At 38.9% G+C, this 27,472-nt stretch overlaps 1 protein-coding gene across 2 annotated transcripts; it reads left to right on the plus strand.

The window, feature by feature from the left end:
• The first annotated feature begins 880 nt into the window (after positions 1-880).
• On the plus strand, positions 881-26,005 carry dvl2 (dishevelled segment polarity protein 2). Of its 2 annotated transcripts, XM_079605298.1 has the most exons (15): positions 881-1,532; positions 8,126-8,195; positions 9,063-9,208; positions 11,663-11,772; positions 11,883-12,018; positions 14,535-14,622; positions 14,703-14,772; positions 14,904-15,043; positions 16,129-16,205; positions 19,539-19,606; positions 20,176-20,298; positions 20,380-20,511; positions 21,556-21,732; positions 22,223-22,441; positions 24,402-26,005. In XM_079605298.1, exons 1-15 carry the CDS (start codon positions 1,372-1,374, stop codon positions 24,932-24,934), a joined length of 2,250 nt encoding a protein of 749 aa, XP_079461424.1. In that variant the 5' UTR covers positions 881-1,371; the 3' UTR covers positions 24,935-26,005. The 2 variants fall into 2 exon arrangements, with proteins under 2 accessions (XP_079461424.1, XP_079461423.1); XM_079605297.1 differs by having other exon boundaries at positions 1,225-1,532; positions 20,176-20,511; positions 24,402-25,999.
• Positions 26,006-27,472: the final 1,467 nt, after the last annotated feature.

The raw sequence follows: 27,472 nt of genomic DNA on the forward strand, positions 1-27,472 counted from the left end.
AACACAAATGAAAATCTTTTTGATGAAATCCGAAAGATTTCAACGTCAAGGTCAAATGTGATGCGTAACATGAAAATGAACCTCATTGGTTCTTGCAGAAGCTCAAACGTGATGCGTAACACGAGAATGAACCTCATTGGTTCTCACAAGTCAAGCTAACATGCTTTAGCTTCCGTTTACCACAACTGAGTTGCGAGTTGATGAATGTTTATGTCGTTCCAAACCCTTAAGACTTCCTTTCATCTTCGGAACACAAATGAAAATCTTTTTGATGAAATCCGAGAGCTTTCTGTCCCTCCGTTAACAGCTACGCAACTAGCACTTTGACGCTTCAAAAAGTTCATAAAGAGGTCATAAAACTATGAATTGCACTCATGTGTTCATGTTTGCTTGAGGTGCGAGAACCTACGAGTTTAATTCTCGTGTTATGCAGCACGTTTGAGGTTCTGCAAGAACCAATGAGGTTCATTCTCGTGTTACGCATAACGTTTGAGCTTCTGCAAGAACCAATGAGGTTTATTCTCACGCGTCAAGTAGGTTCGGTTGAGTTTTATGTTCACTGATCAATGTTTAAATGTGAATAAAATCCTAAATTAAATCTCTTCATCATATAAAGCGATCGAGTCTCTTCATAAAATTTGGACTAAACCTCCAAATTCATACGAATTAATTTTACAATCTCTAATGAACTTCTTAAAGCGTCAAAGTGGTAGTTGCGCAGCTGTTAATGGAGGGACAGAAAGCTCAGATTTCATCAAAAAGATCTTCATTTGTGTTTCAAAGATCAACGAAAGTCTAACGGGTTTGGGTGAATAGGCCTAAATAATGACCGAATTTTTGGGTGAACTCTCCTTTTAACCTTCACAAAGGGTCAGTGAATGAATCTTTTTAGTGAACTGTTATAAAAGATTCGAGTCGAGTGAATCAAAATTCCCACCACGAGAAGCTAGTAGGCTACCACAAAACACTCGTATGGACGTGTCCCAGTACAAACGGGCTAGTGGGAAGTCCTGGGCGGCGGGCGCCTCTCTTTCGTCACACGCCGGAGAGAACTATTCCAAATCTCCCATGTGTTTTTGTAGGGGGGAGGAATGTTGTTGAAGTTTGCCTGGTTGTAGGGCTGTTTTTAACAAACCAAAATCATGAGACTTTTGAGTGCTCGAGACACTTAAAGTTAGGCGCTGTTTTTCTTTGTTTATGCTGGATGCGCTGGCCTGGGCAGTGTTATTGGATAGTAGTATTGTGGTCTAGAGACGACTTTTTCTCAACAACCCCCTTTTTCTCCGGAGCGGTGGCTAACATTAGCAGGATAGCCGCTGCCTCTTCCATACTTTCGTAGAACAACGGGAAAGTTGATTTGAGTCAGGAGACATGGCGGAGACTAAAATAATTTATCACATTGACGAAGAGGAGACGCCGTACTTGGTGAAGATTCCCATAGCGGCTGAGAAAATCACTCTGTTGGATTTTAAACAGGTCTTGAACAAGCCGAACTACAAATTCTTCTTCAAGTCTATGGACCAGGACTTCGGGTAAGTTGAAACACACAAAGATGTGCACGAAATGCCCGAGCAAAAACCGTTTTCTTCGTGTTGTAGGAAATGAATATTTGTGTAGTACTATGTTGCGTTAACTTAGATGTTGTTGTAACAGCTTGCTAAGGTTTGGGTGGTCTAATCTTATCAAGGCATCACTGCAAAGAAAGTAACTGTAACTTTCCAAATGTCTCGAGAGAGTATCAGTGGTCTGACTTGGTATAGGCTAATTAAAAAATACTTTGTCCTTAGGCTATTAGTTGTGTGATACAGATATAACATTGCATGCATATCTACATAGGTCATTATTTGATAGGCTATCTTTGTTTATTACTACCTTGATTGCTATTTTTTTTAATTCAATATAGTCAAATTCAGATTCGAGATATATAGCCTAATTTCTCTAAATCTTTCAGTTTTTAATGTAGCCTACACCACCTTATTTAAAAAATATATATATATTATTATTATTTTTTAAGATGAATGATTTATTCAGTAAAGGCACATTAAATTGGTCAAAAGTGACATTTACAAAATATATCCTACAGAAGATTTCCATTTTAAATAAGTGCTGCTAACTTTTTATTCATCAAAAAACACTGAAAAAGATGCTTCACTGTTTCCACAAAAATATTAAGCTGTTTTAACATTGACAATAAATGTTTCTTGAACACAAAAACAGCACAAATTGTAAAATTAAGATCATGTGAGACTGAAGACTGGAGTAATGATGCTGAAAATTCAGCTTTGCATCACAGGAATAAATTCAATTTTAAAATATATTCAACTGGAATACACTTAACAATATTACGTTTTATTGAATATTTGATTAATTAAATGCGGTGAGTAGACTTCTTCAATAACATAAAAATCTCACTGACCCCAAAGTTTTGAATGATATTGTATAATTTGTTGCCATTCTGTCTTCTACCTAAACATTAGGTAGATCAGATTCATCATGTAGTGAAATCCTCATCCTTTTCCCCTCTCTTCTTTGCACACATGCCAAGTTTTTAGTGTCCCACTGCTGTCTTGCCGGTCTTTTTTTAATAAAGAGTGCAGTTCTTTGTCTCAGACCGCATATTTGGCCTGAATCGTCCTGCCATGGACAGAATACCAGCCAATAAATCTCGGCCACGTACTTGTCAGTTATGCATTATCCAGATGCTACAGGAATGTCTGCGGTAATCTTTGCAAATTAGGTTATCATCTGACTGTAAATAGTCCATCAGTTTGACAGTTTACACTTATGTTTACATATATATGAATCAAAGACATTCACCTGAAGTTCTATAGGCCCAAATGTTGAGTCACTGCCGGAAATGCAAATTAATGAGTTGCATTTATTTTATGTCGACAATTTCAAGTTTCATGACGATCATTATTTATAATGATTTATTTGATTGCTATAATATGTACACTACCGTTTAAACTCTGTAAGAATTTTTTTTTTTTTTTTTTTAAAGAAATTAATACTTTTATTCAGAAAGGACACATTAACTTGATCTAAAGGGACAGTCAAGAAATTAATAATGTTTTCAAAAAAATTCTGTTCTTTTAAACTTTATATTCATCAAAGAATCCAAAAAAAAGGGTATTACGGTTTCCATAAAAATATTAAGCAGCACAACTGATTTCAACATTGATAATAAGAAATGTTTCTTTAGCACTAAATCGTATTAGAATGATTTCTGAAGGATCATGTGACACTGAAGACTGGAGTAATGAAGCTGAAACGTTTAAAAAAACGTATCTATTGACCCAAACTTTTGAATGGTAGTGTATAGCAATATATGTGTAGAAAATATACAGACTGTGGTATAAAAGAAAACCGCAGAGGTCTGTTCTGTCTTTTTCATTAACAATGACCAATTTACATCAGAAGAGTGAAACTAACATGGTTCTACAGGGATTTGCAAATTAGCGTTTTTAACCCTCTGGTGCTGTCATTATTGACTTGAAATTTTTACGTTTTGTGTTTTTAAATTTTTTTACTTCATCGGAATAGTACGAAACTTGGTAATGGTTTTGGCACTTACACACACACACACACACACACACACACACACACACACACACACAAAAGCATGGACATGATTCGAAAAGGTTAAATGATCCTGGACAAAAGAGTCACGGTATTGTTTGCGGTAAAAAATGAGCGAATTTCATCTAGTGGAAACGTTTGGTACTGCGGCCGAACGAAGCCCATTTTTTGAGATATCAACCTCAAATATGGAACACAACTAGTTTAGATGTATGGCTTTTTCTCACAGTTTTGGAAAATATCAAATTTGAAAATTGTATTTTTGTGCAAGTTCACTTTTTCAATTTTGTTTCACTTCAGCAATAATCTGCCAAGTGTTGTCTTAAAAAAAGACACCAAATTTAAATCTCAGCTCCAACGCATTCAATGACAGTTTAAGTTTTTAATAATTAATTGGGTATTGATGTAACTGCATTGCTGAGATCTGTATTCATTGTAGATTTGACTGTGAAAGCGAAATCTTCAGACTTGATCTTTTCTTCTTTCCTGCCGGGGAAGAAGGGCCGTCGATGTCTCGTCAGTTTCTGTTATTGTGGTAAAGGGTGGACGTGTGTGTGTTATTGTTGAACGGCGTTGGATGTGGATGTAAGCGGATACGGCAGTGGAGTGGGGCAGAGCGCCGTGATGCTGATCCGCAGTGTGAAGAGCCAGCTGTCAGTCTGACTGTGTGTGGCAGGAGATGTTTGGGGAGGGATATGGTTGGAGGTTGGAGACGGGCCATTTGCTTAGTGTCTGGGATAGAATCAACAGAAAGCGAGTGAATGCGAGAGAAAGGAGCCGGGGACCCCTCGGTCTCTCCAGGGCCCCTCTACATTCTCTCGGCTGTTTTTACATCCCCTTAAAAGTACAGACCAGATTCCAGGCTGGCTTTATTCCTCTTACCTTGCTTCCCAGACTTTGTAAGTGCAAATCATCCACATTCAAATAAATATCCAGATGGTTTCTAAGCCAAATTGCAACATGGTCTGCAGACTTAATATGTCCAGAACTCAAGAGCTTTTGTTGAAAGCAGGTTTTCGTGAGAGGTTGTGGTTTGAGAGTGTGTGTTGTGGGCCGTGTTAGAGGTCAAGGGTTGTTTTTCAAGTACAGATGTTGGGCTTAATTAGCGTCATTAGAGGGTTTGGGGGTGGGATTGTTTCACATGCGTTAAAACGCCAGGAGAGCTTTGCTTTTAGGAAGTGCTTTGTGAAATTGTTGAAGAGTTGCATCATCTAGTCAAATGTTTGTTTGGTGCAGAAGAATTGGCGATTGTTTGTGCACATTCAGACAATGAAAAACACCACAGACAAGACTTAAGCCTAGTCCCAGACTAAAATGCATGTTTGAGCTGTTTTAACTAAAAGCACATTGCACTGACATATCTTAAAATACTATCAGTGCCATTGTTTTGTCTCAAGGTGTGAATACACCAGTAAAGCTACTTTAAATGTCCTAATTGAACTAAGGCCTTATCCTGGCTTTATCTAAGCCCTGTATGTGAAACCAGGCCTTAGAAAACACCACTATTAGTTATATTATTACATAAAAATGTAATTACTTTTTTTTTCTCATTTTTCTAAGGCAAGCATCACTATTGCTACTGCTGATAGATATTCAGATCTTAACTCTGATTAAACTTTGGCACCCTAGTAGGATTACATCCATTGTTATGCCTTGCAAACTTAAACATTTGTTTTTTTCTGTGCTATATTATACATTGTTATAGCATTGTCAGTTCTGCTGAGTTGTCAACAAAATAATCTTGTAGCTGGCTAACTGCTGAGATTTTGTCGGATTAGCAAAAATGACTTGTGATGAGCCCGGCAAGCATTAGAATATACGCTACCATTCAAAGGTTTGTTGTTGGTAAGATTTTGTAAAAAAATTCTTGAAAGAAGTCTCTTCTGCTCATCAAGCCTTTATTTGATAAATACTGTGAAAACGGTTGTTTTATGAAATATTATTACACTTAAAATAAACACTTTCTATTTTAAAATGCAATTTAGGGTATGTTTACACGACAGCGATGTACTAAAAACGGAAAAGTTTTTCCTTTGTCAAAACGATCCCGTTCACACGGATCCACAAAAACTAAAAACGCTGAATTATTCATGCCAGGCCAGTAGTTGGCGATGTCACTTTGTAAAGAAACTACCCGCCTATAGACTGAACATGTAATATACATGTGCATGACGTCACCGTTTTCACAAATGCACATTTTTTTGTAGTTTAAATGGAGATGAGAAACGTATTGCTTTAAAAAACTTTGAAACCCGTTTTCAAAAGTTTGTGTTTTCAGGCCCCTAATGCGCCGTTGTTGTTGTAACTGAACGGCCAAAACAAAGCTTCCGTTTTTAGTTATCAATGTTGAAAACTATTGTGCTGCTTAATATTTTTATGCAAACCATGATTCATTTTTTTTAGGATCCTTTGATAAACTTTAAGTTTAAATGAATAACATTCATTTGAAATCTTTTGTAACATCTTAAATGTTTTTACTGCCATGTTTGATCAGTCTTTGCTGATTAAAAGTATTAATTTCTTTCAACAGCGACAAAAAAAATTCAGTACAAAAAAATTGTACTTACCCCAATTTTGAACAGTGTATCCCATAATTCTTGTGCAAAAGTGTGTTTGTTAATTTATGCAATTACATTATAGCTAGCTGTATCTTTTCCATCTTGAATATTTAGATTTTCTTTCTGTAAATAAAACAGAACAATTAATGAAAATATAAATATATCTTGTGTTACGGTCTGTGAGTGTGACTACTACAAGCCCAATTAGTAAACAGACAGAAAATTCATATGGTTGAGCCCTGTTATTGTTCTACAGACATGAATTCACCTCAGATTGTGTGGCTTGTGGATGAGATGTGATGATTTGATGGTGGTCAAACTTAATAGTATTTTCAATAAAATAAACAGAAAATTTCATAATCATATTAGTTTAGGAGGAAACCAGAGCCAGGGACCAGAATATCATAGAATAGAGACTTGGATCATTGACATTAAACTGCCCCTGTTATGCTTTATCGAATATTACCTTGTAATGCTGTAAATGATTAATCGCGATTAATCGAATCCAAAATAAAAGTTTGTGTTTACATAATATATGTGCGTTTATTATGTATAATTATTTTGTATATATAAATACACACACATGCATGTATATATTTGATAGGGGTGTAACGATACCTTCATTTCACGATTCGATATATATCACGATACTGAACTCACGATACGATATTATTGCGATACTCCCAAGACATATGATAAAAGGTTAACAAAAAATGTACTGTTGATTAAAATCCTAACTTTGATATTACATTGTGGGTTTAAATGAACAGGTTTGGACTTGGTGCTTGTAATTCAAGGACAATGGTGACACCAGAATAAAAATATTCATGATTCTGAAGATGACCATTGCATTATTATACATTATAATCAACATTATATAGTAGTTTAATGTAGTACTGACACTAAAACTCTGAAAACATGATTTTTTTCTTATACAGTAATTTCTATTTTGGGTGAACTATCCACGATACATATTGTCACTATCCACGATACGTATTGTTGCATTTTTGTATTGCGATATATTGTGGCACGATATATTGTTACACCCCTAATATTTGAGAAATATTTATATACTGCATATATGTTTTTATATTATATTAAATAGAACTCTTTTATATATAAATAACAATTTTTTCTTAAATATATACATGCATGTGTGTGTATTTATATATACAAAATAATTATACACTATACACACACATATATTATGTAAACACACTCTAAAAAATGCTGGGTTGTTTTAACCCAATTTTGGGTCAAATATGGACAAACCCAGCCATTGGGTTAAAAAAATTTTTATTGCATTTTTGATCCAAAGTTTGGGTTTGTCCATATTTGACCCAAAATTGGGTTAAAACAACCCAGCATTTTTTAGAGTGCACAAACTTTTATTTTGGATTCGATTAAACGCGATTAATCGTTTACAGCCCTATTTGAATGCATGTCAATCTATTGTAAGAGACCTCTAAAACAAAATTAGGAACCTTTAAAATAGCACAATAGTGGCACTTTAACATAAATGTGTATATATATATATATATATATATATATATATATATATATATATATTAAACAGCATCGCGACCGCAAGTTTTGCATGTTTTAGTACCACTCATGTTTTCATCATAAATTGTAAAAATCTAGAATATACATTCTTTCTATGGCTTAAGTAAAGTCAAAATAGCCTAAGGCCTGGTTTCACAGACAGGGCTTAGATTAAGCCAGGATTAGGCCTTTTAAAGACATTTAAAGTAGCTTTTTATAAACGTGCCTTAGAAAAAAAAACCATTACTGATGTGAATCCTGATAACAATGGCACTGATAGTATGTTAAGATATGTCAGTGCAAGATGCTTTCAGTTAAACCGGCTCAAACATGCATGTTAGTCTTGGACTAGACTTAAGCCTCGTCTGTGAAACCGCAGGAATGTGTGTGTGCATTTATCTATGGGAATGTGTGTTCTCACTTGAATAACTGTGTCTGCTCAGGGTGGTGAAGGAGGAGATCTCAGACGACAGTGCCAAGCTGCCATGCTTCAACGGAAGAGTTGTCTCCTGGGTAAGAAAACGCCGGCTCCCGTTCTAGTTCTCTCTGTCAGCTGTATTTTTTTTTTTTTTTCCTCCACAAACAATATTTGTTTTACTGAGCTTTCATATGGTGTCATAACAGTTCTCGGTTTTATGAGTCCAAACTGCCCCGTTTGACTAAGCTCCGCCGAAGCTCCTCATCCCTGTAGTGACATGTAACAGGCCTGTTTTGATTTATGTCACAGTGAATCTTTAAAGAGCACTAAGTGTGTGTGTCAGGCCCTTCACACGGAGACTGAAATCCAGTCTCGTCTAAAAGCCCTCAAAGAAAAGCAGGTGCTTAAGTCAAAGGGCCTGGACGAAACCAGACCCACTGGGATGGAAATAGTAGACCACCGTCAGGATGGCTCAAGGTCCCTTGAGAGGGAGTGTACAATAACCTAGCATCCATTAGCATGAAGAAAGGAGAAGGGCATACAATGATACTGTACATCTGAAGTTTCTTTCTCTTCTCAAGTATATGACTTCGACTCACATTTAGCATACTGTGTTTTGTTGCAGATTGTTGATGACTTTCCCATTGTATGTTTGCAGGTCTATTTGGGCTTTTTTTTTTAAAGGGTTGATCTCTTCCTGTTCACTATCAGACATTTACCTCTCCCAACTTAAACTCTTCATTTGAATTATACTTGCGTAAAACCCAGACACTGGATATGTTTGACCTGAAGCATTGTGTGATCAGTTTTACACTTTTTCAGTGAGCTGCACGAGTATATGTCGGGTAAAAAAGAATAATTTGTGGTCATAAGATCTTTTCCTATAGTTCCTTTTAGTTCCTTGTTTTTTTTTTGTATGGATCACGTTTCACTCTTACCTCAACCTTCTTTCTCTCTGTAAGCTGGTGTCCTCAGATACCCCTGCAGCTGAACCCCCAGCCCCTCCAGTAGAGGTCCCGTCTCAGCCCTCACCCCCCCCTCCTCCCCTGCCTCCACCTCCCGCCGAGAGGACGGGGGGGATCGGAGACTCCAGACCCCCTTCCTTCCAGTATGTTAATCTGCATCTCTGTTTCTTGCCATGAATGCCATTTTGTGGTTACGGTCTGTGTACTCGGTACTCAGTACTCAGTCAGTGACTAACTTTACAGCTTTCCTTGAAGGAACACTTACTTTTTTTTGTTTATTTGCTTTTCCAAGCTGTATCATAGATTAGTCAAAATATGTGAAATATCATCAGACATCCTGGTTAAAGGCGCAGTAAGCGATTTCTGAGAAACACTGTTGATATTTGAAATCAGCCCAAACAAACACACCCCTCACTTCATTGCTCCGCACCCTAAATGCATAAACAAACAATCCAAGAGTGGATGTCTCCTAATCATAGCTGAAGCGAAGCAAGGAAGAACAAAAAATTAACATACAGTACACAAGAATAAATGCAAGCAAGAGTTTGGTTGTGAGTCGCCAGCAGCAGCAGCTCCAGACAAACAATGACTCTCAAAACTGTCCTGCTACTTTAGCTCACATTACAACAACGGTATATCTTGATTCTGTGAAACAGAAAAACCAAAGTTGAAACAACGCTACCTTGGGGTCCGTTTTCAGGCCTTCCCGCTCAGGTCTCTCCAGCGCTGGAAAGCTTTTCTAATATTAACGCGGGTCCTAAAGCTCTTCTTTCTCCTGATCAGAAGAGCCTGATCATAACCCTTTTTTTTACCCAGTGATATTCCTCTGAGCTTTTCTCTTTTGTAATGTCTCTCAGCATCTCTCTTTCTACAGTCTTTCTTCAAATCTCCCTCTTGCTCTCTCTCTCTCCTCCCCCATCATGAGTGGACACGCCCCCTACTGCTGATTGGCTCACTCTCACTCCTCCGTCATCATGAGTGGACACACCCCCTACTGCTGATTGGCTCACCCTCTCCTCCCCCATCATGAGTGGACACGCCCCCTACTGCTGATTGGCTCACTCTCACTCCTCCGTCATCATGAGTGGACACACCCCCTACTGCTGATTGGCTCACTCTCTCCTCCTCCATCATGAGTGGACACACCCCCTACTGCTGATTGGCTCACCCTCTCCTCCCCCATCATGAGTGGACACGCCCCCTACTGCTGATTGGCTCACTCTCTCTCCTCCGTCATCATGAGTGGACACGCCCCCTACTGCTGATTGGCTCACTCTCTCCTCCGTCATCATGAGTGGACACACCCCCTACTGCTGATTGGCTCACTCTCCTCCGTCATCATGAGTGGACACACCCTCTACTGCTGATTGGCTCACTCTCTCTCCTCCGTCATCATGAGTGGACACGCCCCCTACTGCTGATTGGCTCACTCTCTCCTCCGTCATCATGAGTGGACACACCCCCTACTGCTGATTGGCTCACTCTCCTCCGTCATCATGAGTGGACACACCCTCTACTGCTGATTGGCTCACTCTCTCTCCTCCGTCATCATGAGTGGACACGCCCCCTACTGCTGATTGGCTCACTCTCTCCTCCGTCATCATGAGTGGACACACCCCCTACTGCTGATTGGCTCACTCTCCTCCGTCATCATGAGTGGACACACCCCCTACTGCTGATTGGCTCACTCTCCTCCGTCATCATGTGGACACGCCCCCTACTGCTGATTGGCTCACTCTCACTCCTCCGTCACCATGAGTGGACACCCCCCCTACTGCTGATTGGCTCACTCTCTCTCCTCCCCCATCATGAGTGGACACGCCCCCTACTGCTGATTGGCTCACTCTCCTCCGTCATCATGTGGACACGCCCCCTACTGCTGATTGGCTCACTCTCACTCCTCCGTCACCATGAGTGGACACACCCCCTACTGCTGATTGGCTCACTCTCACTCCTCCGTCACCATGAGTGGACACACCCCCTACTGCTGATTGGCTCACTCTCTCTCCTCCCCATCATGAGTGGACCCGCCCCCTACTGCTGATTGGTTACAAGTGTGTTGTGCTGCTCGGTCAGATCCATTTTCAACAACGCTTCTCAGAAATAACTTACTGCAACTTTAAGGATTGCAAAGGAATGCTTTTAAAATATGATGCATAAATGTTTTTTAATCAATTATGAAACTGTGAGCATAAGGGACGATTTTAAAAACTTCTTACCAACCCCAAACTTTTGAACAGTAGTGTAAAACCTTTGCATGACACCCTCAAGGTAATCCAATATGTTTTTGTGTAGGAAGTGGCTAAAACCATGAAGTGTTTGTGGTGCCTGACATGTAACAGTAGAATTTAAGCTGTTAAATGAAAATAACTGTAAAAAATAAATACAATCAGGTTAAAAATACTGATTAAGAATATGATTTAGTTTTCAGTGTAACTCTCTTGCTCTTGGTTCCTTATCAGAGATTGGTTTTCTAGAGGCAGCTGGCTTTTAAAAAATTAAAAAGTTTCACTCAGCTTGCAAAGATTTACAGATGTGTCTTGAATGTAAAGCATTGCATGATGGATGTGTGTGTGTGTGTGTGTGTGTGTGTTTAGTCCCAACACAACAGGAAGCCGGGAGTCCTTAGATGATCAGACAGAGACGGAGTCAGTCGTGTCCTTCAGGAGAGAGAGACCTCGACCCAGAGAGAGCATAGAGCAACATGGTCTGCTCAGTCTCCTTCGTTGTTTGACCTAATAATTACTCTGAATTTCTTCAACAGTGTTTCAGAACATTGAGAAAGCAGTTCGTGTTCATTTTGCTGCTGTGTTTCAGTTTCAGGGCCGCGTATGAATGGGCAGTCCCGTTTGGACAGACACCTGGCTGGGTACGAGAGTGCCACCACAGTGATGAGCAGTGAACTGGACACCACAAGCTTCTGTGATTCAGATGATGATGATACCATGAGCAGGTCAGAGTGCGTAGTGTGCTTGACTGGGGCTGGAGAATGGTTTGTGCTTTGCTTTGCATCTGTCGTTTTTAGGTTGTGTGTGTAATGTTTTATTTCTGTGCTCTGAATCAAATGTTTTAAATGAAATTAAGTGCGTATAAGCATCTGTGCTTGCTTTTAGTTTGGTTTTAGTCCAGTGGTTCTCAACTGGCCGGTCACAATCCAAAAAAGAGTTGCATACTTGCAGATCTGTCCTGATAGGGTATTAAATAATATAATATTATTAGGGCTGGGTATCGATTCAGATGTTACGATTTGATTTCGATTCCCGATTCGATTCAATGAATATAGATTTAATACAAATCCTATAGTTATATAAATAAAACGGTGAACATAAGTTTACAAGTGGTTAATTAATAAAAAGAAATTAAGAATCACAAACCTGTATATAATTTTTATTTAATTTTAGGTACACTTGGGTACATTAAAACCCAACTTCAAATGCATAGATTGAATAGACAGGATTTTGATTCAAGATGAAAAATGTATGCTGAAAATTGGACAAGTCAGAACAGTCGCATGCCATAATCAAACGGGATCAGGTTATTTTATGTTTAAGAGAAAACTAACATAAAATCTCACAGCATTAGCTGTAACATGGAGGCTGCAAGCCTATGAACTGTAGGAAAACTAATACTGGCTTTTGGGTGATAGATAGATAAATATGGAAAAAAATTGATTTTTTTGCCTTTGAGAATCGATTTTGAATCGACCACATTTTAAAATCGATTAATCGAAAAATCACCCAGCCTTAAATATGCCCAGCCCTAAATATGCCCAGCCCTAAATATGCCCAGCCTTAAATATGCCCAGCACTAAATATGCCCAGCCCTAAATATGCCCAGCCCTAAATATGCCCAGCCTTAAATATGCCCAGCCTTAAATATGCCCAGCCTTAAATATGCCCAGCCTTAAATATGCCCAGCCTTAAATATGCCCAGCCCTAAATATGCCCAGCCCTAAATATGCCCAGCCCTAAATATGCCCAGCCCTAAATATGCCCAGCCCTAAATATGCCCAGCCCTAAATATGCCCAGCCCTAAATATGCCCAGCCCTAAATATGCCCAGCCCTAAATATGCCCAGCCTTAAATATGCCCAGCCCTAAATATGCCCAGCCCTAAATATGCCCAGCCTTAAATATGCCCAGCCTTAAATATGCCCAGCCCTAAATATGCCCAGCCCTAAATATGCCCAGCCCTAAATATGCCCAGCCCTAAATATGCCCAGCCCTAAATATGCCCAGCCTTAAATATGCCCAGCCCTAAATATGCCCAGCCTTAAATATGCCCAGCCCTAAATATGCCCAGCCCTAAATATGCCCAGCCTTAAATATGCCCAGCCCTAAATATGCCCAGCCTTAAATATGCCCAGCCTTAAATATGCCCAGCCCTAAATATGCCCAGCCCTAAATATGCCCAGCCTTAAATATGCCCAGCCCTAAATATGCCCAGCCTTAAATATGCCCAGCCTTAAATATGCCCAGCACTAAATATGCCCAGCCTTAAATATGCCCAGCACTAAATATGCCCAGCCCTAAATATGCCCAGCCCTAAATATGCCCAGCCCTAAATATGCCCAGCCTTAAATATGCCCAGCCCTAAATATTGTGCATAAGATTTTTTGCACATAGTAGAAGACAAAAGGCAGTTGCTACCATTAATTTAATTTAAAGTTCCCAATTTTGCTCTTACAATAGATTTACATGCATCCAATATCAAAAAACACTTTAATTTTCTCATAATATAGTGAACGTCACCTCAAAGAGTCTGAAAACGGTTCGTTTGATGATTCAGTCTCTCTAAACTCCTCCTTTCCGAGAGTCTACTCTGCTCTGATTGGTCAGACAACCCACTTTGTTGTGATTGGTCGACCGCTTACATCGATTGTTGGAAATTAGACGCTCATTAGCATATCTAAACTTCATCTCCGGATCTTGGTCAGCACTCACACAGTGATACAAACGATGGCATCAGTTCCAGCGCGAGTCCTCGTCCTTTTAAAGTGCATCAAAGTGGATTCTTCTCGACATGAACAACACGAACCAAACTCTTCCAGTCTCCGCTACAACTACAGTGTTTGAGGGTCAAAGTAGACGCTGTTCACGGACAGCCAAAGAGTCTCAGCAGTTCAGAATCGATTCTTTCTTTTAGGAGACAATAACTTTATTTGTTGTGCACTTTCACCTTTAAACTTTGCAGACCTTTTACTTTCACAAACAGTGATATTACACCCTGCGTGAAAGATCAAATTTTTTAAAAAGCACTTTAAATAGACTCTTATTTCCAATAAGGATCAACATGGTTTCACGCAGTGAGTTATTGGCTGTTATGAGCATGAAACCTACACAATTAAAGAGACATTTAAAAGTTTTTACTATGTTGGGTTGCGACTTGATGTCCTGTATAATAAAACCTTGATCCTGAAGCAAAATGAGTTTAATACTTTGATTATGAATGTTTATTTGTGTGTGATCAGGTTCAGCAGCTCCACTGAGCAGAGCACAGCGTCTAGATTACTCAAACGCCATCGCAGACGCAGGAAACAGCGCCCACGCCTGGAGAGGGTATGAAACAACCGTCTGATACTATTGAACAGTTAGTCGTCGTTGTTGTTTTACTGAGTTTTCTGTGTGTTGTATTATAGGCTTCCTCGTTCAGCAGTGTGACCGATTCAACCATGTCACTAAACATTATTACAGTCACTCTTAACATGGGTCAGTGCCATTTCTTACCTGTTCTTCCGTGATATTTTCTGCGCTGCATTTTTTTCCTGCTATTGATGAAGTATAAGTTGTGTTTAATTCATAATGTGCTCCATACTCCTTCTGTTTGTTGTGTCCTATAGAGAAGTATAATTTCTTGGGCATCAGTATAGTGGGTCAGAGTAACGAGAGAGGAGATGGAGGAATCTACATTGGCTCGATCATGAAGGGAGGAGCTGTAGCTGCAGACGGACGCATTGAACCTGGAGACATGCTGCTGCAGGTGTGTGTGTGTGTGATCAGCTGTGATAGTGTGTGTGATCCTTGCTGTGTGGTGTAAGCGATGCTTTATGTACCCTTGAATGTCAAAGCTGTGTTATCTCTGAGAATATTTGAATCCTTTCTGTAAGAAATTTGATTGGTGGATTCAAATAAAAAAATTGTGTGTGTGTTCTGTCAGGCGCTTCATATATATAACCTTTTAGGAGTTCCCATAATTTTATGGATTTAATTTTAACTGATGAATTTTGTTTTAATTCACTTTTAATTGTAATAAATGTTTATGAATTAAGCACCACGTAAACAAACTTTATGACTAGAAAAAAATTAAATAACCTGTTAAACATGAGAGTATTATGCAATCATATCAGACATTTCTCCTTTCATAGAACCTTTTTGGCATAAATCCTAGGGTTCTGATATCTATTAAATGAAGTGGTGCCAATAATTGTGGAATACATGTTTCAGAAAAAAAAGTTTTATGATTAGATTTTTTTCCCCTTTTAAATATTTGACTTTATTTGTGAATATTTTGAGGAGAAATTGCAAAAAATTGGCTGAAATATTTACCAAGGTTGCAAATATTTGTGGAGCGCAATGTACATTAAATACAAAAATGCTTTAATGAGCCCTATGCAGTGAACCGTGAAGAGGTCCTCTGTCTCCTTCTGGCTGATGAGCCTGTGACAGACCCCAACCGTGCTGACCAATCAATAACTAGTTCTACCCAGCAACTTTAAGAAAACATCTCTGTATCTACTATATAAAACCACATTGAAACTTTTATTTTTTTTTCTAAGAGTGTAGAAAATAAGTGATTAGTGTTAGGAAATCAGGCACAAAGTGAGACCTGCACGTTATAATCTACTCGATGGGCAACCAGCCAGTCAGATGAGTGAGTTTTAATTCCTGTCGAACGCAGTGGCTTTGCATTAAAATCTGAAACCATGTTCTCAGACCGCACCCAGCTTCAAGGCACGAACTTTGGGAACATTTCAATAGTAATTACCTCTAAACAAGAGATCAGTACTTTCACTGCTGCGGGGTTCTGTTGTAATTACTGTAATGTTGCTTCTCTTTTCTGTGCAGGTGAATGACATCAACTTTGAGAACATGAGTAATGATGATGCCGTCAGGGTTCTCCGTGAGATCGTCCACAAGCCAGGGTGAGTCTGTGACAATTTCCCCCTGTGGTGAAAATCAAGCTTTTAATGTTGTTTATATGTCTATGTGGTGTTTTTAATATGCCTTAAGACAAACCATGTGCAAATTCATAAGTCAACACCATTGCTGAGTATTTGCTCCTTAAAACTGCAGCAAACCAAAGACAGTCTCAAAAATCGCGGTTTTAAATCGCTGGTGTTTCTGACGTCACAAACTACCTTGTAACCAATCAGGTCAACGAGTGGATCTCTGATCTACTGTGAGTGAGTGGAGGCGGGGCTAATTTGCATATTCATAGAACTGCGTATACTAAATGAGGCAAGGGTGTAGAGTTACATTCACGCTATTTAAAAACATGATGAAAAAAAAATGTTAATGTAATTTTGGTGATCAAAAATTTGTTTTAAGGGATACAATTATTCTCTACAGGGGGACTTTAAAGGTGCTGTATGTAATGTTTTTTTTTTTTTTTACAATACTAAAGCACAAAAATACCATAATATGTTTACAGGGATTTAGGAAACATGCTAAGTTCACAACATACACGTTTCTCCAAAAAACAGTGCTACAGCCAGTTATTCTTCTTTAAAATGTGCTTTCCTTGTCAGAATGTCCGCCCGCTGCCAATTTACATAATAGTATTTTCACACCTAGGTTGCCAGTTGATGGAAAACACCGCTTATTGTAACCATTGAAGCCAGCAAACAAACTGGGTCAGAGATTGCAGATTCTGCCCGACCTAAAAAGCCTCGGCATCCATCTAAGAATCTCTATGTCCAGAGGCATATTAAAACACGGATAAATCAGCTTATTAACTCAGTGTAAGGCTTTCCATTGTCAATTGCTCTCAATCCTGTTGCGTGTCTTTAATCTGGCAACCCAGCGTCCAGTCTAAGTAGGAGGGGTCGGGAGAAAAAACTCTCCAATATTTTGACTTCATTTCAACCAATTAATTCTAAGCTTATCATCCTGGAACGTCACATATTTATTTATTTTATGCCTCCTGACAATGACAATACAATGAAGAGAAAAAGGTTCACATTAGTGTTGTAAGTGGAGGTTTTAGCAATGTATTTTGGCAATTAATTTAAACTAGAGAAAATCTCACTGGTGGAAACTGGTCAATACAACATTGTGATGCTCTTTATATGTACTTGTCTTGTATAATATAATGCTTTTTAGGGGCCAAGCACTGAAGGTGCGGGCACCTATTGTATCTGTTCCCGTTCTTATTCTTCTTTTTCTTCCGACTGGGCGTCTATGGCAGCCCATAGAAGCGTATGCGGGAAAGTTGTTTTGGTTTGACATTCTGATAGAGGACAGTCCCAACATCAAATACACCAATTTTGGTGTTTCTAACTCATTCCCTCTAGCGCCACCACCTGTCCAAAGTTTCAGAAATTGTATGCTAATAACTTTTAAACCGTAAGGCCTATCAACAAAATTCTTTTTTCCTCTGATTCCTGAGCTCACGACGATTCGACTGCACCCTATGACGTCATTTTCCGTCATAATAGTTTTCCCGCCATTTTGAATTTTCCGAAAAACCTACTTTTTCGAACTCCTCCTAGGCCGTTGCTCCGAATTTCACGAAAATTGAACCAGATCATCTCCATACCATAACGACAAAAAGTTATGGAAATCAAGTTGATTAGAATAACCGTTCTCAAATACCGCGCAAATAAATTTTACGTAGCGCTCGCAAAAACAGACGTAAGGCTGTAATTCCACAATGATTTATCGGATTCAGACCAAATTTGGTACATGTCATCACAAGCATGACCTGAGGCTACATGCTGCGTTTCGGCGCAGCGCCACCTACTGGTCCGGAGATATGAAGAATTTATGTTTTTGCTTATAACTTCTGAACGGTTTGTCCAAAAATCACAAAAGTGGTCTCGTTAGATTCAGGGCGTCGTGCTGAGTTGACTGATATCCAATTTTCCCATATCGGCCATTTTGGCTGTCGGCCATTTTTAATTATATGCTAAAATGCTGTATTTTATGAACGCATGAACGTATCGTTACGAAACTCAGTATGGGTCATCAGTACAAGGCCCTAAAGGTACTCAAAAGATTATGAGACAGCGCCACCTTTTGGTCAAAAGTTATAATGAAATTTCCAAAAATGCTAATAACTTTTGAATAAATTGGCATATAGTAATGACACTGATCTCAATATATTCCTTGGGTTATGCTGAAAACATAAATACCAATTTTGCCATAGTCGGTCAAACTTCCTGTCCGCCATCTTTATTTTCTTTTAAAACCTACTTTTTCGAACTCCTCCTAGACCGAACGTCCGATTTTTACCAAAATCGGATCGTGTCATCTCCAGACCGTGCCAAGTAAAAGTTATGGATTTCGTGTCGATAGACAAAACCGTTTTCGTATACCGCAGGAGCAAAGTTGAGGCATGATGCCAAAATGACTATTCAGGCTTTATATCTGCAATGCCTTGACAGATTGACACCAAACTTTGTATGTGTCATTGTCACTTCACTCTGACCACATCACATCAGTTTCGTAATTGCGCCACCTATTGGTCAAAAGTGATACTCATATTTTTAGTAAATGTATGTGATTTTTCAACTATTTTGCCAAAATTCATCTTTAAATGTCTTCAATTGCTCCTTGCTGCAGTTGGTCTCACACTCCCAGCCACTTTGGCATGTCTTGTCGTCTTGCTTGCGCTTGGCCCCGGTGATTGCTGCTTGCAGCTATATTTTTAAATGCAATCATTCTGACATGACTTGAAGGGAGCATAAGAGTACAGTAGTGTTGCATTACATTGACAGCCAATCAGAATCCATCCTGCTTTAAAGGCCCCATATTGTACACCTTTCTGAAGTTTTATAAGTACCAAAAAACACCTTAATATGTATTTCACAGCTCCTTTCTCAGGAGCTCTGCCAAGAACAGGTCGATTTTGGCCTGTCTACTTAATATTCATAAGCCTCTCTTCTGATTGGCCTGAGTAGTTCTGACATCACATTTATACGGAAGTCACAACGGCTCGTGAAAAGGCACAGCTACTTTATGCAGGCTGTGTGCATTTGTCTGTGGATCGACTGTTTTGAACCTTATATGGTAGTTTCATATCCCCTAGACCTCTGTTATCATGAGAGGAGCCAGGAAATTTCAGTTTTGACGATATGGGAGCTTTAAAGAGCTCGAGCGTTTAAAGCGGCGGACGACTTAAATGCAGTGCGCGCTTAGAATAAACTGAACAATATCGTCATCTGACATGGACGCTTATATATGTAGCGTTGTTAGTGTGAACAGGCCTATTGCCTATATCCTGCAATGTTATAATATCACTTTAATTCTCTTAGACCCATCACTCTGACTGTGGCGAAATGTTGGGATCCTGCTCCTCAAGGCTATTTCACCCTGCCACGCAGTAAGTAATCTCATTTTAACATGATATATAAATAAATATGTAACTGTAATATTACATAAAATGTATTAGACCCAATAAATTGAGGTTAGTATGATTGTATTTATTTATTTTTTTAAATAAAAATGTGCTTTTAGGCAGGGATGCTTAAATCAAAAGTAGCAGTAAAAACATTAAAAAAAAAAATCAAATAAATTCTGTTCTTTTGAACTTTCTATTCATTAAAGAAACACTATTAAGCAGCACGACTGTTTTCATCATTGATAATAATAAATGCTTCTTGAGCAGCAAGTCATCATATTATAATGATTTCTGAAGGATAATGTGACACTGAAGTTAATAATGATGCTGAAAATTCAGCTTTACCATCACAGGAATAAATTACATTTTAAATCAAAAACAGTTATTTTGAATTGCAATAATATTTCACAAAATTACTGTATTTTTGATCAAATAAATGCAGCCCTGGTGAGCAGAAGAGACTTATTTCAAGAACATTTAAAAGTCTTAATGACGATGAGATGATATTTGAGATCTGTTTGTCTAACATCCTTCCTCATGGTGTCTGTCAGATGAGCCAATCCGGCCCATAGACCCAGCGGCGTGGATCAATCACTCGGTCGCTCTCACAGGGGTGTTTCCGTCCTACCCAAGCAGCACCATCACCTCCAGCTCATCCGTCACTGAAACTGAACGTAAGCATTACGCTCATTACTCATCCTTTACTCATCAAGCAGCCTACACTCATTATTCTAACTGTGTTTCTCCGTCTGCAGGCTTTGACGAGTTCAACCTGTCTCTTCGCTCTGACATGGCATCTGTTGCGAAGGCCATGGCATCTCCAGAGTCCGGTCTGGAGGTCAGAGACCGAATGTGGCTGAAGATCACCATTCCCAATGCTTTCCTAGGTCAGAGACGTGTTCACCGTTACCTGACTCTGTGTTTACACACGCTTGCTGCATCCCAATTCGCCTGCTTATACCATTATCAAGTATGTGCTGTTTGTGTGAAGAAAAAGTACATACTTTTGAGTGTCTAGCAGAAGAGTAGGCACGTTTCGTTTTGGGAAATACTAGCACCGTACATTATAACTGTTTCATGCCAGTATCAAATCAGATTGTTAAACGTGGATTAGCGAAGTCCTATTCTTGGTGTAAGTGTATACAGGAGAAACTCGAAAAATTTGAATATCGTGCAAAAGTTAATTTATTTCAGTAATTAAACTTAAAAGGTTAAACTAATATATTATATAGACTCATTACATGCAAAGTGAGATATTTCAAACCTTTATTTGTGATCATTTTGATGATTATGGCTTACAGCTTATGAAAACCTTTTCACAATATTATAATTTTGAATGTGGGGTTTTCATAAGCTGTGAGTCATAATCATCAAAATTATAACACATAAAGGCTTGATAAATATCTCACTTTGCATGTAATGAGTCTATATAATATATTATTTTCACCTTTTAAGTTGAATTACTGAAATAAATGAACTTTTTCGAGATTTTTCGAGTTTCACCTGTAGTGTGTATACATATTTTGTGTAATTTTTAATGTACCAGGTTCTGTTGAAATGCTGGCTATTGAGTCCGTTACACATTTCCCTATCAGGGACAGTAAAGTATATTTCATTTAATTTTATTTCACAATAGTGCAACAGTGCCCGCCCCCTTTTTCAGCAGCGCTGGTTCTGGAAGTTTTTGTTTTTGAATTAATTTTTCCCATAGGGATTTTAAAATAGTCCCAGTTAAAGAGTTATAAGCCATGAACGAAGCCAGTCAGCTGGTCACAACATTACAACATAACTATTTAGGACGGATTGTGTGTGAATTGGGATGCAGCAACTGTTCCCAAATGAACTTTGTAAAATGACGATGAGACAAATGGGCCTTAAATCTAATCTCATGTTTGTTTTTCTCTGACTTTATGATTTATGATTGTGTACAGGTTCAGATGTGGTTGAGTGGTTGTACCATCACATCGAAGGGTTTCAAGACAGACGGGAGGCTCGTAAATATGCCAGTAACCTACTGAAGGCTGGATTCATCAGACACACTGTTAACAAGATCACCTTCTCCGAACAGTGTTATTACATATTTGGAGACTTTAGTAACTGTGAAAATTGTAAGTAGAACTGGCGTTTCTCTTTAGATAATATTTTAAAGAAGGAATACACAAGAAACCCTGGACCACAAAACCAGTCACATGGGTCATTTTTTAAAAATTGAGATTTAAACATCACCTGAAAGCTGAATAAATAAGCTTTCCATTTATGTATGGTTTGTTAGGATAGGATAATATTTGGTCGAGATACAACTATGTAAATCTGGAATCTGAGGGTGCAAAAAATTGAAACATTGAGAAAATCGCCTTTAAAGTTGTCCATTTATGTTCGTGATTGTGCTGCATTCACTCACACAAATAAATGTTTTATATATTTATGGTAGGAAATTTACAAAATATCTTCATGGAACATGATCTTTACTTAATATCCTCATGATTTTTGAAATAAAAGAAAAATCGATCATTTTGACTATTGTGACTGGTTTTGTGATCCAGGGCCACATATGTTCTTTTTCACTTACACAGACTCTCACTTACTTTTTCCTCTCAGACATGGCCAACCTTTCTCTTAACGATAACGATGGATCCAGCGGCGCTTCAGACCAGGACACTCTGGCCCCTCTCCCACTGCCAGGGGCGACCCCGTGGCCCCTGCTCCACTCCTTCACGTACCAGTACCCTCACCCTTACTCCACCCAGCCGCCTCCCTACCATGAGCTCTCCAACTACAGCTACGGCCCAGGCAGCGCGGGCAGCCAGCACAGCGAAGGTAACCAGCTACACTCTGTGTGTGTGTGTGTGTGTGTGTGTGTGGACGTACTCGGCACAAATATATGGAAGTGTAATAGTCAATAAACTCAAAAGTCCACATACACTACTGTTCATAGGTTTGGAGTCAGTAAGATTTTTTTATTCAGCAAGAATGCACTAAATTGATAATGTGACAATACAGATTTTTATAATGTTATAAAAAATATATTTTAAATAGATGCTGTTCTTTTGAACTTTTCTACTCATTCAATTCACATTTATTTGAATTGCTCTTCTCACAATACATATTTCAAAACGGCTGGTTTCTACATTACAATTTAGAGTCAAAATATGTCATATGTCAAAAATGTACAGTTTTAAGATAATACAAATCATGCAGTTTGCTCATATAATTTATTCATTTGAAGACCGAAACAATGAGCTCATTAAAGCAATTATTACAAAAATATTAAACATTAAGAATCTCGATCATTGCTTCCTCAAATTTTAAGCCGCACAACTGATTTCAACATTGCTTATAGTACCTGGTAAATGTTTCTTGAGCAGCAAATCATCATATTAGAATGATTTCTGAAGGATCATGTGACTCTGAAGACTGGAGTAATGATGCTGAAAGTTCAGCTTTTCCATCACAGGAATAAATTACATATTAAAATACATTGAAACGGAAAATAGTTATTTTAAATTGAAATAATATTTGACAATATTATTGTTTTTCCTGTATTTTCGGTTAAATAAACGCAGTCTTGGTGAAGAGAAGAGACTTCTTTCAAAAGCATTAAACGAAACCTTACTGACACTAAACATTTAAACTGGTGTTTGTCCATTGATTTTCATTAAGGAACTAAGGCTGTGCGAAAACGTTGAATAATATGCGTTAAAATATTAATTTGTATTCGTATTAATACATTTTATTGTTTTATGTTAAAATAGTTTTTTTTTTCTTGTGAAACACTTTAAAGTGCCTGTTTTATGCTATTTTAAAGGTTCCTGATTTTACTCCTACAACAAATTTACATGTATTCAAGGTCAAAAACACTTACATTTTCTTATATACATTACACATCACCTCTGATCTGAAACGGTACTTTCGGAGATTCACTCTCTAAACCCCTCCTTTCCAAGAGCTACTCTGCTCTGATTGGTCAGACGGCCAAGTCTGTTCTGATTGGTGTACAGCTTACAGCGTGTCTGAAACCAAACACTCATTACCATATCTGAATGTCAGCTCCGGATTTTCCTCAACGTTTGATACACAGAACAAGAACGATGGCGTCGTTTTTTTCCATATCAGTTCCAGCACGGGTCCTGAACAACACAAACCAAACTCTTCCGGTCTCAGCTACAACTACAGTGTTTGAGGGTCAAAGTAGACGTTTACAGGCAGCCAATGAAGACCATAGACTGGGATTATGCAAATGTGTTTAATTATGTAGGTTTGTAACAGGAAGTGAGACTGGAATTACCGACGACTCGTTTCAACAGTTCAGATTCAATTCTTTCTTTTAGGAGAAAATAACATTATTTGCCTTGCACTTTAATCATTAAAACTTTGCAGACCTTTTACATTCACAAACAGCTATATATATATATATACATTTTTTTTATTATTTTTTTTTATATATATTTTTTTAATTCAACTTTTGAAAGTTTACAATGACATTACAAACAGCGATCTTACACACTGCATTAAAGGTAATATTGAAAAAGCATAATGGGGGCACTTTAAACTTCTTTTTGTAACTAATAGTGCTATACAAATAAAATGTATTATTATTATTAATTGTTTCAGCTGCCCTGTGGAAAGAGGTTTATGTGTCCACAGAACCTATTAACAGCTGTTGTGTGTCTCTCTCTCTCTCTCTCTCTCTCTCTCTCTCTCTCCCTCTCCCTATCTCTCTCTCCCTCTCCCTCTCTCTCTCTCTCTCTCTCTCTCTCTCTCTCTCTCTCTCTCTCAGGGAGTCACAGCAGTGGCTCCACACGCAGCGACGGAGAGAAGAGACGAGGAAGTAAAAGTGTCTCCGGCAGCACGGTGGGTGGCAGCGTCCGCGACGACAAATCTCCCAGCGGGGGCGGGGCCGACTCGCGCTCCGGCAGCGGCAGCGAATCCGATTACTCGGTGCGCAGCGGCCTGAGACGAGACCACGGCTCGGCCACGCCCAGCGAGCACAGTCGCTCGAGCCAGCGCTCGCATCACCGCGTCCCGTCCGCTCACCTCGCCCCGTATCCGCCTGGAATCCCAATCCCGTACAACCCGATGATGGTGATGATGGTGCCACAGCACGCACACCTAGCACTTGGAGCCCCGCACCCACAAGGCCCTGCCCTGCCGCCCCACCACCCCCTGCTGGCCTCGGGCACACCAGGCGGGCCTCCTGGAGCTCCTCCAACCCGAGATTTGGGCTCGGTCCCGCCTGAGCTCACCGCCTCCAGGCAGTCGTTCCACTTGGCCATGGGCAACCCCAGTGAGTTTTTCGTGGATGTGATGTAATGAAGGATGTAGCCGTTGATGCACGGTGAAGGAATAAATGCTGAGAGGTTTGTGATCACGTGATAACTGTGAGTTCTGGTCTGTGACGGACAGAGATGTAGTTTACTGTATCAGTGCAGCTCTTTAGAGTTAGTGTTTGTTCTTGACGGTAGGAACAGGGTTTATGGAAGGGTAGGAAGTCTTGCATAGCAGACTTCAAAATCCATTTTTTTTTTGTGTGTGTGTGTGGTATCACCCGCAACACGGTCTGGCCTTCTGAACGACTGTTTCGGGGGGTGAAAAGAATTGGCTTTTTCTTTTTCCGAGTGTTGTTAGTTTTCTTTAAATGTTCCCACAAATTGCTGGCAGGCCTTTGGTTAAGCTCTAAGAAGGCTTCTCATGGCTTTCCAGAAAATATGTTCAAGTATGCTTTAAAATGACCAACATTAGGACATGAAATCCACTGGAACGCAAGCAAAAATATAACTTTAAATGAATAAAAGCCATGCCTTCAAAAACCTTTAAAAGGATTCAAATGTTTGAAACAGTTGATCAGATGTATCTTGTTTTTTTTTTTTTTTTTTTTTTTTAAAGTAGTGCTTACCAAGGAATTATGAAAGCTTTTCTCTAATGTACTATGTACTGTATGCTTTAAAAATGGCCTTTGTAAACTGTCTTTGTACTGCTGAACGGAGCCAGGGTTCATGGAAACAAATATTCGGTTGTCATTTCAAGAATGGTTCTGGTTCCTGGTCTTGGAAAGCAGTCCCTTTCAAAGACCCTCACAAATAGGCAGACTATAAAATGGTACACAGAGGAAGTTTTAACCTCATAAAAGGTACTCTCTGGGTAGAAGTGCTTGTTTTTTTCTTTTCTTTATTTCTACTCCAGAGCTTTTTTTTGTTTTTGTCTCTTTGTATGGCTGATAATCATAGCGCCTTTTTTTTATATGAGTTTATAGATATACAAGTCCTACATAACGACTGAGTCTCAAAGGAACGCCATGTTTAAGTGTTACATTTTGAATATCATCAGATACTGTCACTTTTGCATGTCTTTAATCCAAATAAATGTATGATAGAATTAACTCTGAAACTAGTCATTTATTCTCTAAGAATTGTCAAGTGTTTGATGATAATGTCTCATCTTTGTGATTTAGTTTGCAATCTTTTTTTTAGGTACTACTGTATAACATGGGAAATCATGTTTATACAGTACAGACACTACCAGGGGTGAGTTAGGCCCTGTTTACACCTGGTATTAAGATGTGTGTGTGCTAAATACAGGTGTGAACGGGGTCAAAAACATTTTAAGCTTGTCCATTTTCCACCACTTCCAGAGGTAGTCGAAAACACATTCAGTCGTAGTGTAAACTCTCATGTGGTCGAGTGTAATCGAACAGCCACAAAAGACCGTCTACTCTCCGCTTACTGATCTAATGCGTAACATTATGGGAAGCGCACTAGCCAGACGGGGTTTAAACTTTGTCGGCTGAAGACCCAAGTTTGGTTTGAAGATGAAAAACGCACCAAGCACAATGTTCTCTCATCATTCCTGATTTCTAACACACACTCCCAGCATACGGCTCATCTTGCGGCTGCAGAGCAGAAACTAAAGCTGATGCTCTCCGTGTGTTTTTCCTTCGTCTCCAGTCGTGTATATGTCAATTGCTTGAGCTTATTTTGTCCATTAGATCAAAAGATCTGTAAAAGCCCACACATTTACCCGCCTATAGACCTCCCCTCGAAGAAATCAGGACATGAGTGTTTGAAAGTGGACAAAAGAGACGGATTAAAACACCAGGTGTAAACGGGAATGTGTCTCCCTCGTCTACTTGTGATCCGATCAACCAAAATACATCTTAATACCAGCTGTAAACAGGACCTTAGAGGAAGCGATCGCCTACCGAATCCCCCTTTGGTCATGCGGTCTCACCAGTTGCACCGCCCTAAGGATGGCCCTGATCACTACTGTATCAATGTTATATAGCCTACACATATATAGTTAGATTCTCCACAAAATCAGCTCGAAATTTAGATTTTTATTCATACTAAATTTTCCCTTCCAATGCAGCTTTCAAATCTCAGTCTCCCTCCCTCATAATCGAACTGGTGATCACCAACAACACGTGCCCGAATCAGTGGCATTGTGGGTTCAGTGATGTCAGACATGATGTGATGTGTTTATGGTGCCATTTCTAAATTGATTGCAAATTAGACATAATGAGAGAAATAACTTTTAAGGGCTGTTATGGTGTACCCTGCCATCTGACAGGTTTTTTTATCACAAACTGTCATTGTATACTTTTCTTTTTCTTTTTCTAAAAGCAAAAAAAACGCATGCAGGTTTGGAACAACATGAGGGTGAGTAAATATTCTTCAGAATGTGTATTTTTGAATTAAATGATAATTATGTTTAGTATATAAGCTAATATATTAGTTTATAATAATTAATATAGTTGCTGCTGGAAACCAATCACTCCAGTGTCACATTAATAATTATCCAGAATTTTGTATTGCTTTTTTGGGAGTAAACACACCGCCCAAATGTTGACAGGTA

The sequence above is a fragment of the Phoxinus phoxinus genome (assembly GCF_949152265.1).
Source record: "Phoxinus phoxinus genome assembly, chromosome: 2".
NCBI classification, from domain to species: domain Eukaryota; kingdom Metazoa; phylum Chordata; class Actinopteri; order Cypriniformes; family Leuciscidae; genus Phoxinus; species Phoxinus phoxinus.

Coding starts and splice junctions, on each gene's coding strand:
- dvl2 (XM_079605297.1), top strand. CDS start 1,372: ATGGCGGAGACTAAAATAATTTATCACATTGACGAAGAGGAGACGCCG. Junction 11,773..11,882: donor AGAGAGCATAGAGCAACATG/GTCTGCTCAGTC, acceptor GCTGTGTTTCAG/TTTCAGGGCCGCGTATGAAT. Junction 20,512..21,555: donor CATTCCCAATGCTTTCCTAG/GTCAGAGACGTG, acceptor GATTGTGTACAG/GTTCAGATGTGGTTGAGTGG.